This window comes from Phascolarctos cinereus, unplaced genomic scaffold (genome assembly GCF_003287225.1).
Source record: "Phascolarctos cinereus isolate Bilbo 61053 unplaced genomic scaffold, phaCin_HiC Scaffold_1;HRSCAF=81, whole genome shotgun sequence".
Lineage (NCBI taxonomy): Eukaryota > Metazoa > Chordata > Mammalia > Diprotodontia > Phascolarctidae > Phascolarctos > Phascolarctos cinereus.
The window spans coordinates 62521346-62537283 of NW_027555514.1; the positions used below are offsets into that span (position 1 = coordinate 62521346).

The 15938-nt window shown below is 35.9% G+C and overlaps 1 protein-coding gene across 1 annotated transcript in view; it reads right to left on the reverse strand.

The window, feature by feature from the left end:
- The window catches only part of LOC110202183 (rho GTPase-activating protein 21-like), a 151304-nt gene that overhangs the window by 29885 nt on the left and 105481 nt on the right, over positions 1-15938 (reverse strand). Inside the window, 2 exon segments of the mRNA XM_020978219.2 lie at positions 10268-12146; positions 13415-13444. Of these exon segments, the coding sequence (XP_020833878.1) occupies positions 10268-12146; positions 13415-13444 (1909 nt within the window).

The following is a 15938-nucleotide window of genomic DNA, read 5'->3' on the forward strand; positions in this document are numbered from 1 at the left end:
TTGTTTTTTCATAAAACCAGCTCTTAGTTTTATTTATTAGTTCAATAGTTTTCTTAATTTCAATTTATTAATTTTTCCTTTGGTTTTCAATATTTCTAATTTGGTGTTTAGTTGAGGATTTTTAATTTGTTCTTTTTCTAGTTTTTTTAGTTGTATGCCCAATTCATTAATCTCCTCTTTTTCTATTTTATTTATGTAAGCATTTAGAGATATAAAACTTCCCCTAAGAACTGCTTTCGCTGCATCCCATAGGTTTTGGTATGTTGTCTCATTATTGTCATTCTCTTGAATGAAATTATTGATTGTTTCTATGATTTGTTGTTTGACCCAATCATTTTTTAGGATTAGATTATTTAGTTTCCAATTATTTTTTAGTCTATCTTTCCATGGCCCTTTATTACATATAATTTTTATTGCATCATGATCTGAAAAGGATGCATTTAATATTTCTGCCTTTCTGCACTGGATTGTGAGGTTTTGATGCCCTTGTACATGCTCAATTTTTGTGTATGTGCCATGTACTGCTGAGAAAAAAGTATATTCCTTTCTATCCCCATTCAGTTTTCTCCAGAGGTCTATCATACCTAACTTTTCTAATGTTCTATTCACCTCCTTAACTTCTTTCTTGTTTATTTTGTGGTTAGACTTATCTAGTGCGAGAGGGGAGGTTCAGGTCCCCCACTAGTATAATTTTGCTGTCTATTTCTTCCTGTAACTCCCTGAACTTCTCCTGTAAGAATTTGGATGCTATACCATTTGGTGCATATATATTTAGTAATGATATTACTTCATTGTCTATGGTGCCTTTTAGCAGGATGTAGTTTCCTTCCTTCTCTTTTGATTAGATCTATTTTTGCTTTTGCTTTGTCTGAGATCAGGATTGCTACCCCTGCTTTTTTTACTTCAGCTGAGCATAATATATTCTGCTCCAGCCTTTTACCTTTACCCTGTATGTGTCACTCTTTTTCAAATGTGTTTCCTGTAAACAACATATTGTAGGATTATGGTTTTTAATCCATTCTCCAATCCGTTTCCGTTTTATGGGAGAGTTCATCCCATTCACATTCACAGTTATGATTACTATCTGTGTCTTTTTCTCCATCCTTTCTCCCCCATTTATGCTTTTCTTTCTCCTTTCTCCCCTTCACTAGTGTTTTGCTTTTGACCACCGCCTCCTTAAGTCCCTTCCCCATTTTATTATCCCTTTCCCTCTTCTTCCCCTTTAGTCTTACTGCTCTTCCCTCCCTTCTTTCCCCCTCCCTTTTCTTTCCCCTTTTCCCTCCTACTGCCTATAGGGCAAGTTAGATTTCTATACCTAACTGATTATATTATGCCCTTCTTGAGCCAAATCTGATGAGAGTAAGGTTCAAACAATGCTCCCCCCCTTCTTTCCCTCTGCTGTAATAGGATTTTGTGTCTTTTCCTGTAATGTAATTTACCCTTGTCTGCCTCCTCCTTTCTCAGTACTTTTCTAAGATCAGATTGATCCACTTATTTGGATCCATTTAACCCACTTGATTAGATTTTTTTTATCATTACATCAAAGTCAACTAATATCCACCCTCTTTATGTATACTCCTTTAACAAGGTGTAATAACAATACAGTTCTCAAGGGTTGCAAGTCTCATATTCCCTTGTAGGGGTTTAAACAGCCCCCCCCCCTTTATTAACAACATATTGTATCCTTCTGTCCCATTTACCTTTTTAAGTCCTTCTTGAGTCCTGTACTTGAAGATCAAATTTTTTGTTGAGCTCTGGTCTTTTTATCAGGAAAGTTTGGAAGTCTCCTATTTCGTTGAATATCCACCTCCTCCCTTGAAAAATGATGCTCATTTTTGCTGGGTAATTGATCCTTGGCTGCATTCCAAGCTCCTTTGCCTTAGGAATATCATGTTCCATGCCCTGCGGTCTTTTAATGTAGAAGCTGCAAGGTCCTGTGTAATCCTGACTGTGGTTCCATGATATTTAAATTCTTTCTTTCTGGCTGCTTGCAGCACCTTCTCTTTCATCTGGTAATTTTGGAATTTTGCTATTATATTTCTTGGCATTGTCAATTTGGGATCTCTTTCAGGTGGTGATCGGTGGATTCTTTCTATGGTTATTTTCCCTTCTGGTTCTAGGACTTCTGGGCAGTTTTCCTTTATGATTTCCTGAAAGATACTGTCCAGGCTCTTTTTTTCATCATGATTTTCAGGTAGTCCAATAATTTTTAAATTGTCTCTCCTGAGTCGATTTTCCAGGTGTTGTTTTACTGATGAGGTATTTTACATTTTCATCTATTTTTTCATTTTTTTGTTTCTGTTTGACTGATTCTTGCTCTCTCATAGAGACATTAGTTTCCATTTGTCCAATTCTAGTTTTTAACAGATTGTTTTCTTCTGTTAGTTTTTGTACTTCCTTCTTCAACTGGCCAATTGTGTTTTTTAGGGACTTGTTTCTTCAGTGTACTCTTCTGTTATTTTGTCCTTCCTTCTTCAATTGGCCAATTGTGTTTTTTAGGGACTTGTTTTCTTCAGTGTATTTTTTTTCCAATTGGCCAATTGTATTTTTGAAGGACTCTTTACCTCTCTCATTTGACTATTAAAATCCTTCTTGAGCTCTTCTAAGAAGGCTTTTTGGGCTTCAGATCAGTTCATATTCCCTTTTGTTGTTGCAGATGTGGGTTTGTTGACAATGTTGTCCTCTTCAGAATTTCTGTCTTGATCTTCACTCTTCTCATAATATGAATCTATGGTACGTTTCTTTTTACTCATGGTGTTTCTTTATTCCCTGGCCTTTAAAGAGATTGAGCTCTCCTGCTGGGGCACAGAGGGTACTGACCCAAGCTTGTCGTGTTGGGGGCCTAGGTCTTGGTCACTGGCTTTGCGTTCTGGGGCCTCTTATGCTGGGAACTGGAGGCTGTAGGTTTCTGGCAGCTTACCTTGTGTTGGGCTAGAATCAGCAAGGCTGGAACTTTCAGGCAATTCTAGGTTGCCTGCTTTTCCTTTCCTTTAGCTTTCTTCTGCTCCTTTTAGATGGCTGCTGCAGGATGTTTATCCGCCTGGGGCCCCCTGCAGTGTTGTCTCCCTCCTTTCTCCTAATGCACCGGGAGATTCCTTTGCGGTGGAGTGCCGAGGCTCCTGGTGGTTTTCTGAGCTGGTTTCCGCCAGTTCCTCCCCTCCCCCCTCACGGAGGTCCAGCTGTTGGTGTTTGCCTGCTCTACCACCTGGGCTTCAGGATCTCTTCACAATGTGGGGCTTCAGGGCTTCTACAGCTCACCTGGTGTTGGGTTGGAATCAGCCTTTAGGTTATTTTCTTCACCTCCTTTCAGACGAATGCCACAGGGTACTTATCCGCCTGGGGCCCCTTGTTTTTGCTGAGGCACTGCACTGCTGCTCCTTGTCTTTCTTCTAGTTCAGGTGTTCCAGGGTTGGGTTTTTTTTTTTCTGGGGTGATATTTTCTGGGTTTTCAGAGGTTGACAGGGGAGAGTGAGAGCGGCTACCTTTTCACTCCGCCATCCTGGCTCCCGGAAGCGGAACCGATGATTTGATTTTTCAATTTGAGTTTAAAAGATACATTTTAATTCAACATTTGGATGTGTGACTTAACTGTTTTAGCAATCAAAGATTTGGTCCTTTTTACATGGAAAGAAAAATGGGGCTGGGAGGGGATAACTTTTTAATATATACTTTTAATTTATTTATACTTACCATGATCACATGGTAGTTGACATCGAACTAAAGGGAGTGGAGTTGTGAGGCAGGGAGGAACTGCTGCTATAGTGGGCCCTTGAGAGGCAGATGTAGAAAGGATAGCACAAGCAGGACTATGTGCAATATCACTTCTCTACAAGGTCATATGCCACAAATCAGCAGAGAACATATTCTCATTTTTAAAATGGAAAGTGGAAGTATTACCTTTAGACCGGCCATTGGACAAACTATCAAAACCCACTGGGATAACTATTTGGTTATCTTGTCATTGGATTAGATCAGAAAATGTCAACTGAAAAGATTTCTACAACAAATAATGGATCTAATTTGGTAGTCAACAAATTCTACCACCTAGTTAAAAATGCCTTCACTGACATGTGTGGAAAATTACTAATTTATATTTGCTAGACTGATAGATGCACATACTGACTCAATAGCTAACATGAGAGGAAGACTTTGAAGTTGTTACCAACCAGGGACTTGTTATACGGCTTTAAAGGTCACCCCTTATATTATTATTTTTAACACTATCTAGAATAATTTGAAGATTAGTTTTTCTTCTATATAAAGACAGCTTGCATTTTATAAAAATTGAATACATTTCAGCTAAAAGTTCAAATTTTTTTGCATAAATTAGTGATTTTGTAACAAAGTTTAATGAATGGTCTTCAACGGCATGTAATACAAAATATGAAGGTCCTATATTAGAGGGAAAATAAACTAACCTCAGAAGAATTAAATGGCAAATAATTTGCTTTGCACAAACTTGAAACAAATGCTGTAATTTATTCTTTAAGATTAGAGCAATTTAATCATATTGATTAAGAATGAACAGACAAATTTAAAACTTAAGGTCAGTCATTTTTAGGGGTATAATTTCAAAAGAAAAAATAGAGAAAATTCACATTTTAGCTGAATAAACATCAACAGGAATTTATTAAGCTCTTATTACTGTTATGTACTATGCTAAACTACATACTTGGAAGATACACAGAAACGCAAAAATAGTTCTTGCCATCAAAAAGCTTATATTCTAATGGAGACACAAAAAAAAAAAATTAGGCTTATCACACTTATGCAGCATCTTAGAATTTACAAAGAATTTTACATACCTAACATCTATCTCATTTGTTCCCAAAACTCACAAAATAGGTGGGGCATACTATCTCCATTTTATAGAAAAATAAAAATGAGGCTTAAGAGAGGTGGCTTGCCGGGGTCACACAACAAAAAAACAAAACTTGAACCAGGTTAAAAATGAGCCCTAGAGTTATATAAAATAATATAAGCTGATATTTGTAAAAATCATTGCTGATCCCAACCTCTAATGCTATTATCAGAATAGTGGAATAGCCTTTTATCAGACTTTAGACATAAAAATGTGTATGTAAAACTAAGAAGAGAAATTAGGGCATGGTTATTCATGTTATAAATAAATTTTTTTTTCTACAGAAGGGTATGCTTTATTGCCATAGTATCATTTCTCTGAATAACTGCTTTTAAAATAGAATTTAAAGTCATTTGATAAATATGCAACTTTTCAGAAGCCTCTAATGCATAAAACACTATGTTTCTATTTTACATGTCACATAGTTAGGATTTAAGTGAAAGATCTGAGTATTTAGTGAATCAGAATAACTTTTCTTTACTATAATTGTTTTTTCTTCTAAAAAATGGAAATGGCTATTATGTAAACTGTTCTTCAAAAACATATAAAGACAACCATGGCAGTTGACAGCAGCTGTCATCAGATGACTTACTTTCTCATACCTGCACATTTAATGGTAAGCTGGTTCAAAATGACAGAGTTTAATAACAGTGGAAAACAGGTCATGTAGAAATCACATTTACAGAATCATTATTTACAGAACTTATAAATGAACAGAGTACAAAATAAAACTGCTGCAAGATGACTGCAGTGCCTTTTGACATGAGTGTGTAGCTGCCTAATACTTAGAGAAACAAGCAAAAATCAGTTAGCTTGCTTTTAACTGCAAATTTGGACAATAAACCATTTGTCTAACCAATTTAGGAGTTAAACTACGTTAAGATATATTCAAGGGAGAAACACTGTCAACTCTCTTGACTTTGACTAGTTAAGACAGAAGTAGTATGACAGATACTACCTAAAATCAACTGACTTGGCTTTGGAAAACATCATATGATATTTTTACAGTAGATTTGCCATTCCATATACATTTAGCCTAACTTCATGCTAAAATTCTCCCAAGGGCTAGTCTACACTGAGTTTCTCCCCTAAAAGTATAATTTAAAAAGTCTAAGAAAGAAAAGACTGGTAAAAAGAACTCTGACAAACAGAAACCAATCTATAATGAAATTGCGATCATGGATAATAAAAAATAAGGTAGTCTGTATTAAAATAATCCAAAATTGATTCACTTTGGTTTAACTAATGGTAGATTAATAATAGAAAAGGCCAAACTTACTAGGTAAAATGTAAAACTTGACACTACTTATCAAAATAGGTAAAATCAATCATCTTTTTTCCTCTCATTTACCCACTTTTAAACAAGCTGAGATATATACTTGTGAAACACTGTATATTTCCATTTAATTTAGGGGATTTTACAAAGTGCATTTTCGTGAAATGGAAATTCTCTAAGCTCACAAAGAAAAAAGAACAATAACATAGGAAAGAAATCTATTAATGGTTTTTAAATTATCCATGATCAGTCAAGAATACAATTAGCCCTTTAAATGTATAAAATGCATTGCAGAAAAATATTTTTTGAAGTAATATGACCACTATGTGTCAAACTGCTTTGCTAATTTAATGTGTTTTGTGATTTGAATGGTTCTCTGTTACAATTAATTTGGCAGAGGCCATTAAGTGGGTATTAAGAACAAAGTCAGGGTGTATTTTAATTTCTCATTCGGTTTTGGCATATGTATAGACTATTCTCCCCCACACCCAAAATTAAGTAAATAATAAAAGCCTTAAACAACACAAAACAATATGATAGGATAAGATGGAAAAACCTGAATTGTTTGGCCTAAAGGCACCCCAAAATATCATTTATCTTTTATCCCAATTCAAAATTGGCATCATCTGTCCTACTGCACACCTAATGCTAAAGTAAGATGGTTAAAAAGAATAATGTATGTGGTTAGAAAAATATGTAAAGTCCAAAAAATAAAATGATTAAAAAAGAACTCGGAGCCCACATTATCACTCATTCATGTGAAAAACTGAAGCATTTTTGTGAATCATGAACATATTAATTTGATAATGCTACATTAGATTTATTCTCCTTAAAAGTCCATACTTATTTTTAAACTTTGCAATTATTTAAACCAAGAACTTTTTTAAATGAAGAAAAGATTATGATGCAATTCACATGATGAGGATATGAATTCAAATTAAAAAAGCATACTACTTATATGTGCAATAAAAACTAAAAAAAATTCAGGTTTTTATCTATTAAGCTATAAGTGCACCAACCTCAAATGAATAAATGGTCTAGTGGAGTCCGTCTTAATCAGTCAATAAATATTTGTAAAATGTCTACTATGTGCCAAGCACTGTGCTAAATACTGGGAATACAAAGAAAGGAGTTAAGACCTTTTAAGCAAAAGGCATTAGAATGTTTAAAATTCATTAACTCTCTTCAGTGTAATCTAAAAACCATTCAAGAAACATGAAAAATTAGACTAGGCTTATTTTTACTTTTGTCAAAGTGCATTTTAAAAAAATGAGTATTCAATTATTTATATGATCAATATTAAGTATGAATTCTATCTCACTTTCCATTTCTTTGATACTATAATTCTGCAGAGTAGCTAAGTGCAGTTCATTCCAGAACAGGGTACAGATGAGTAATGTCACCATAATCACGTACAGTGGTAGAGTACAAGATGGCATATTCAAAAGCAGTAGAATATAATGATGCCAACTTACATAAATAAGGCAGAATCCTTTGAAGTCTCAACACCCTTGATTTTATAGCATTTCTAAGAGCCTGCTTCCTCTCTCCTAAACAAAATGGTTCTTTGACACCTTCTGGCAGTTCTTGGTATTTGGGAAAGAAAACTCAAGGCATGACTGTTCCTTTTTTATGACTGAACTATTACTAAGCCATTCTTGGTATATTTTAATGAGCTCTCATTGATCTCCAAAAGGACAAAACTGAAAGTTATACATATAATTTTAAAATAGTAAAATAAATGGCTTCATCTATTAAGAAAATTGAACTACATGAGTACTTCCCAAATTGTGTTTACCAAAAGTCTTTGTATCTTGCATATACGAATGATTTCCATGAGAAAAAAACAATTAATTCTAGAATTATGTCTCCTCTAAATTATTAATACATTAAATTACATATATAAGATTATCAAATGTTATTTTTTCATATGAACAGAAGACTTAATTTCTCTAATTAGGGGTCCAAATTTCTTCCAATCTTACCTTTTTTCCAAGAGTATATATCCATTAATACTTTTCAAGGCCTAAAATGGTTCCATGGCCAAATATTTCTTTGCACTCACAGTCTCTCTCCTCCATCTTCCACAAAGCTAGCAGCATGATATGCCTACAACACAGGTGTGACCACACCACTTTTCCAACCAAGAAATTTTGATGGCTCGTAGAGTGGAGCCTTTAGGATGAAATGCAAACCCCACTGGCATCTAACGTCCTTCACCACCTAGCTCCAAGCCTAGTTTTCCACTACTCTTTCTTAGGTACTCTATGCTGCTACACCCAACATCCCATCTTCCACTTTGCTACCTTTGCACAAGATCTTCCTCCATGTCTAGAATGTTCCCCTCCTTTTCCTCCAGTATCTTTGCCAGATCTTTCTCTAGCTAATTTTACAGATAAGGAAACTGAGGCAAACAGGGTAAAGTGATTTGCCCAGGATTACACAGATAGTAAGTGTCTGAGGCCAGATTTGAACACAAGAAGATGACTCTTCCTGACTCCAGGCCCTACACTCTATCCACTGTGCCACCTAGCTGTCCCAAAAGCAATACGGAACCCAGAGCTGTACTCAATTGCCACCTTCAAAAAGCCTTTCCCAACTCACCCACTTGCTAGTATTGTTCTCCCTGAAAATCACCTTTTATATCTCTCTGATATTTTGTGTGAATAAGCTGTCTATCCTCCACTCCCCCTATAAAGTAAGTTCCCTGTGAGCAGCTGTCTCACTTCTGTCTTTTTATCCCCAATACCTAGCACATTTCCTGGCACACAGTAGGCACTTCATAAATGCTTGTTGATTAATTCCTCTGTCAACACAGAATACATGGTAATAGCTTTTTATATTATTTTGTATTATTATTTATCTTGTTTGTCATTTAACTTTTTAAAGTTAAATTGTGTTTTCCCAATTCAACTGTAAGTTCCCTGAGTGTAGGAATTATATCTGCTTTGCATCCCTCACATGGCCTAGCAGAGCACCTTACACATTGTATGCTCAATAAGTATGTTGATTGATTTTAACATACTTCTTATTCCTCAAGTAAATCTCTCAAATTTATTCTAAGATTTCTCAGATATACAGAAGAACATTTTGTGGAATGTGGCTAGCATTTTTGTGGGATACCTAGTGCAGTCTTTTAGGAAGCATCACTCCTCAAGAATAAGGAGCTTCGTGAGGGCAGAGACCGTGTCTTATTTATTTTTATGTCTTTGCCAATGCCTAACGCAGTGTTTCTGTCTGTAGCAAATAATTAATATATTTAAAAGCTAAAGCAAAATAATGAATATGAATATAATGAATATGAATATAATAAATATGAAAGAACTTTGAAAAGAAATTTAAGGTATCACTGTGAAAATATTGGATTGAGTCAACATTTGAGAAGAATTCAGTTTGTAGCGTCACTTGTATCAACTTTATATACATTATAGCCACAACTACTGAAGCTCAGAAAGCAAAGTTCTTTCCACCAAAGTCCTTGACACTGTTAAAGTTTGACATCACAGCCCAACAGGTTTATCAATAGAAACACATTAAAGAAGATGCAGTATTACCATGTGTTTTGCCACTGCATCCTAGAGAACATGGTACCTTTCCACTTGACTCACAGCTGACATCTCTTACACTTATTGTCTCCCCCATTAGAATGTGAGCTCCTTGAGAGCAAGGACTACCTTACCATTCTATTTGCATCCCAGCCTTTAGCATAAAGCTCTTTGTACACAGTAAGCACTTAATAAATGCTTATTCTTTCCTTTCTTCATTAGCACAGGATAAAGAAGTTTATTTCACAATGTAAAACTGCATTCTTAAGCTCATGTGAAAAAGGAAATTGATGCTAACATAATTTTAGAGGACAAAAGTTTGATGCACAACAGTTTTTAAAGTTGGAAGAAACACCTGAAATTTTGAGACTATATACAATGGAAATAGAAAGCTCTACAGTCAGGGAAGAGGTAGTGAATTATATGTTCTCATTATCTGTTGGCAGAATTACAAAAACATCTACATAATTCCATGTCTTACCTTGAAAATGTCTTTTTAGAATACCAAAATATTTGGGATATCAGCCAGAAGACACTATGAGACCCATTAATTTTGATGAAGTGTATTTAAACCAAGGAACTCACCTATAAATGGAATGGATGCCAGGGAATCACCAGGTGGGCTGGAACTTGATGCTTTCCTTTCCTCAATTCTCTTTATGTGGACCTCTCGGCGTGCATCATTTGGCAACCAACAGGTAGTGTCTGATGCAGTCTCTTGGTCATTTACTGCCAAGATGTATGACTGGTGCCTCAAAGGTGTTTGGCGCCCAGATGGAGGTTTTTCCCTCAAGACCACTGTTTCTTTGTTATCTAAGGAGCCTAATGGTTGAATTTCCACTTCTTGTGAATTTTGTTTGATAGATGGTTCTAAATCATCTGAGGGAAGACAGCTCTCACTCATCTGAAGTCCAAGCTTGGCAGAAGCTACAGGTGAAGAAGGGGACTTCCCAGTATCAACCATGTGGTCTGGTGCACTTTCTGCTCGTAATCTCGATTGCTGATTTAGTAGACTGCTTGAATGTAAATGATTTACTGGTCTTTGGTCTTTGATAGCAACAAATGAGTTCTGGTTGAATGAGGGTTTTGCCACATATGTAGAAGGAGATTTCAAAGAGTTACTTCTGACTTTTACCAGAGGTGACCTGTCTTGTGAAATGCCTCGAGGCAATGATGTTCCATAAGTGTTTTGAAAACTCCTATTTGACTGCAATGTTTTTAAATCTGGTGAAACTTTCTGAAATTGAGACCCAGGTCCCACTCCTTTACCACTCACTCGTCTGCTATCTGAACTTAAAACGCTAGGAGCCACAGTAAAATTTGAATTTCGAAAAGATTTATGAAAGTCTTGTTGCCTAGATCTTTCATAGATACCTCGTCGATCGTCCTGCTCTGTAAATCCAGTCCATTTATAAGTCTGTTTTCTATCTCCATTCAAATCAGATACAAGGTTCTCTGAATTCACCTTTTCTGATGTGTCACCTTGCCCACCGAGATAATCCCATGAACGCGTTCTGTGGCTCCTAAAACTAACAGATGGGGAAGTGAGTGCCCCTTGAGAAGCACTTCTTGGCCAATACTTCATCAGCACAGGGTCCTCTAGTCTTTCCTGGGATACGCTACGCTGCCGGATCTGAACTGGTTGAGGTGCTCTGTCATGAGAAGTGCTCCTCCGGCGTGCCTGGCAGGTGGTGCGGTTTGATACCACTTGGCTATAATCTGTTGTGCTCTGAGAAGCTGCTCTTAAACTATCTAATCTTTCCTGAATTGTCCTACACCCCATGTGTAATCGTCTGTTATCTATATACTCTTTGTAGGTTTTATAGTTTTTCCAGTCTATATGCTGATGAGAATTTGGAGAATAATGATTAGTAGAAACTGAGGGAGTATCCACTGCTTGAGGCCTACTGCTTGAGATTCCTTCCAGATGTCCACCATAGTTAAGAGATTTAACAGAAACTCCAGAAGGATCTACTGATCTTGACACTGGAGTCTGATGAATTAAATGGGTGGTGGGAACTGAAGATGATGGTGATAGAGTCCTTGACACTGCTTTTAAAGAGGTCTGTTCACTGATGCCATACCTGACTTCTTCAGTTCTATGTGACGGACCTGTAAGGTTATTTCTACCAGATGACAAGTCTACAGCCTTCTCAGAAGGCACGATGACAGTCCTTACTGTTTCATTGCAAACACACACTGCTGTATTGGACTTTGCAACATCTGGTGGTGAGGGAGGCACTTGTACTTCCATTCTGTAGGCCCTGCTAGTTTGGGTCAGTCCTGGAGTACTGACTGGCTGTTTGCTCAGCGAAGAGTCAGGAGGAGCTACTTCCATGGGCTGTGCCTTTCCTGAAGTGGAGGGTGATAGCCAGGGATAGCAAATGGGCGGGGGCTCAGGAATATTGTGGGCATTGCCACTGTAAGCTTCATTGCCTTTCAAGTAGGCATCTTGAGAATATGCCTGTGAATGAATGAAAATAGGGTGTTATCTAAAATTCTTAAAAATGGCAATAATTTCTACTTTTGATGTTTACTTCAACCCAGATATAAGACCACGTTACTTAATGACACAAATTTAGAGGAAAAGTCAGTTCAGAAACCAAGTGAACTGCAAAATTTGCAAATCATATAAATGGATACTAATGATTCCCTTTTCAACAGTTTGGTGACTACATCAAAATATTTTCCCTTATTTGCTATGAAGTGCTTCTAAAACTCCCCCATTCAATCTTCTTAGTGCTGTTGGGATTTTGGCAGGTTAAATGGCTTCATAATAAATCCCATAAGTCAGAGGATTCTTTTACCCCTGGCAGATAAAAGAAAATGAAAATATTAAAAATTCTAGTTATATAAATATATTTTCAGTGAATAAACTTTTTGAAGTGATATCTAGTCTTAGTCATTACTTAATTTCTCAAAATGATGCTATCATATAAAAATTAAACCAACACGCTAATAATTGTACATTAACAAAAGGAAAAATGAAAATTTTTAGTATTAAGTACATATATTGAAAACATATATACTCCTAAGCTCAAAGTAATTCAAGTTAGTAAATTATTTCCCATCTTACCTTATGTTGAGGTAATAATGCCTAAGAAAACTGGTTTTATTACATTTTGTAAATTTTATTTATCTCCTTCTCTTACAAAGGTGTACCTACTAATTATAGTTATGCATTCTAAATTATTTTTTCAATAATTTGTGACATTATTTTAAAAACTTCATGATAATTAAAATGGAAATAGAGACCCCATAACACAGAGATGGCCAATGCAACAAAAGCCTAAGTTCAGCATTTATTCAGGATTTGATACAAATAGATGTAACATTTCCTATTCTAATCATAACAGTCTTAATTCAGAACCAAATGAGTCTCGGCTTTACACTTAGGCATGCTGTAAAGCAGAAGTGCAGTCATCAACCTAAGAGCCCAGTACGGGGAGGTGGAGGGGAGGAAGGAGGGCGAGGCACCCAAAAACCAAATGCAATAAATTCTACATTGAACACTAGTTAAAATTTAGGATATGAAAGAAAACAATCCTCCCCACCCCCCATAAACATCACAAGCACATATTGCACATTAGCAAGGTTAACTATAAGAAGGGATTTCTGTGAACAAACATCTAATTCAGTAACTTGCAGGTTTAATAGACTGTATTATGACAAATCTATAAAAAAAAAAACATGCCTTACAAATAAAGGAAATGGCTACTGTGCATTTCTTACCAGTGCTGTGACATCCTTTGTAAACTGTAGCTGGCAGAAAATAGGAAAACATAGTAAAAGCTGCTTACTGATACAAAGACAGAATTATGTTGTTATATTGGTGCTAGAAACAGCAAGCTAAAAATACATGTAGACTGATTTCTCTGGAAGGTTCCAATTGAGGCAAAGGGGCAGTAAAGCATAACACCCTTCAGTGCTCCCGTAAGCACATATGTCTCAGGCTTCTACCGGCTTCTTGCTTGATTTCTCTACCATTGTGAAAGCAAAGCATATCCCTGCCATGACTCCTTGGTACACATTTTTCCTCTGTAGGCACAGTGCTCTGGTGATGTGCTACAAAGCTTCCCTTCCACTAGGGCAACATTGCTGTCTCTCATCTCCCTGGAGCTTCTACTGAGCTCTGCTTCCAGATGACGAAACGAAAGCTCTATTATGCATTTAAAACAGTGCAACCCTCCTCCCAATAAATCTGAACATAAGCAGTAGCTGTCAGCTGATCACGGTTGCTCTTGTTCTATATTTCTAAAACAGAGGGAGATGATAATTCTGAAGAAATAACCTCTCTTTACGATTAATTTCATTAGATATATTTCATTCAGGAAATACAAGCGTAAGTTATCACTGCAGTATATTTCAATAGAATGGCCCTCCTTCTATGAGAGGCTAAAATAGATATTTAAAAGGTTATTTCCAAACCAAACCTGATGAGGTGAAAACTCTAAAAACTAGCTCATTCAAGAAGCAGTGAAAAAGCCAAATGGCATATATTTAAAAACAAACACTGGCCATGCAACAAAAATAGAATTATTTAATATTTTAAGGTTTAAAAAAGCAAGTAATCTTGCCTTACAGTCTAGGCCCACATTAAAGTTCTTTAAAATTAATTCATATGATATACTTGAAAATTTACATACTATTTAATCACATTTTTTTTTTCAAGCAGGAGAAAATATTAAGATTGCTGTATTCAGGGCAGAGATATTCATTTAAATCACTTAAAACTCAATATTTATGTGCCAAATATTTACCAGCTATTAAAGGGGTTACTCAGGGCCCAAGATGAACATATTGGAGGAAAACATCTGGACCAGCTATTATGTGTTACTCCTTGAGGTGGCCCTCAACCCATTACCTGGGCATATAGCAGCAGGACCTCCCAAACTGCCCTATATCTGTAGCTAGAGAAACAAAATAGAATAATTAAGATCCTACCAGAGGTAACTGAATTACTATTTGGGTACTAAGCGAACAGTACCAAAAGATAACTGAATTGGGGTAACATAACATTCCTAAATTATCTTGGTTTTGTGTGCAACTGTTTTGGATGAACTGTTCATCTACAGTCACAAAAGTGATGTTTTAGATAGCATTTAATAGAACAAAATAAGTAGCTCTTAAAATATTCAACCAATGGTAAGGTAGTTTAAAAAAAAAACACTTTTTCAATTTAGCATTTTTACCCTAGTTCTTCCTTTCCCTGAAATTTCCTTCATTGTCATATTTAAATTCAGTAAGTGTTAAAGGCCTGTGTTTTAAAAACTAAAGCCTTAACTAACAAAAATGTAATAACAACCCCTTACTTAAATCATTTTTGTAAGGATTTAAACAGGGGGAAAAACAACACTATAATAGGGAGTAAAAGGTTGTCAACTGAAATCTTTATCAGGAAATAGCCAGAAACACTGGCTAATTGAATATAGTATTAAATATGGGCAATGATTAATAGTAACTGACTAAAATTGCACATCAAATAAAATAGCCTTGCTTCCTTGTAAACAACTGTTTAAAGCAAAATAATCAGTCTTGACTATTATGTGAAAAGTTGGTGGGAAAAAATAAGCAAAAAATCCTAGTTATCCCTCTACTTTAAAAAGGTCTCCCCATCTCTTATAACAAAGTAAAACAGTCAAATAAAACTAATACAGTGACCTCATCTGAAAGTTCATATAACATTTCACATTTGTACCATTCCCTGCTACCTCTGTGTTTTAATTAAGAGAAATGTATTTTCTCTTTCTCCTAACCCAAAGGTGGGAGTGGGGTGGCGAACAAATTTCTTTTAATAAATATAACCTAGTCAAGCAAAACAAATTCTCCCAATGGTGGTATACAGACAGACACACACACACACACACACACACACACACACACACACACACACACACGTCACATTCCACACCATACACCCATCATCTCTCTGTAATGGTCTTCCGGAGTGATTAGTCATTGTACTGATCACAGTTCTTACACTTTAAGGATCTTCCTTAAAACTCTCAAGCAACATCAAGCAACTGATACAGATTTACAAGACAATAAAGAAACTTTCATGATTCTTACATCTAGTCTCTCCTTTTCTAGGAAAGACTGTTCACAAAACTTTCTAAACCAACTTCTGACTAATCTGATCTCTCGTAGAACCTTTTACTTATTTTAGTCACTTATCCATGTTCCATTTTGTATGCTACATGTCTCAAATCCCTTGCTAGGCCAGGAACCTATTTTATTCTTTTAATTCCCCAGCACT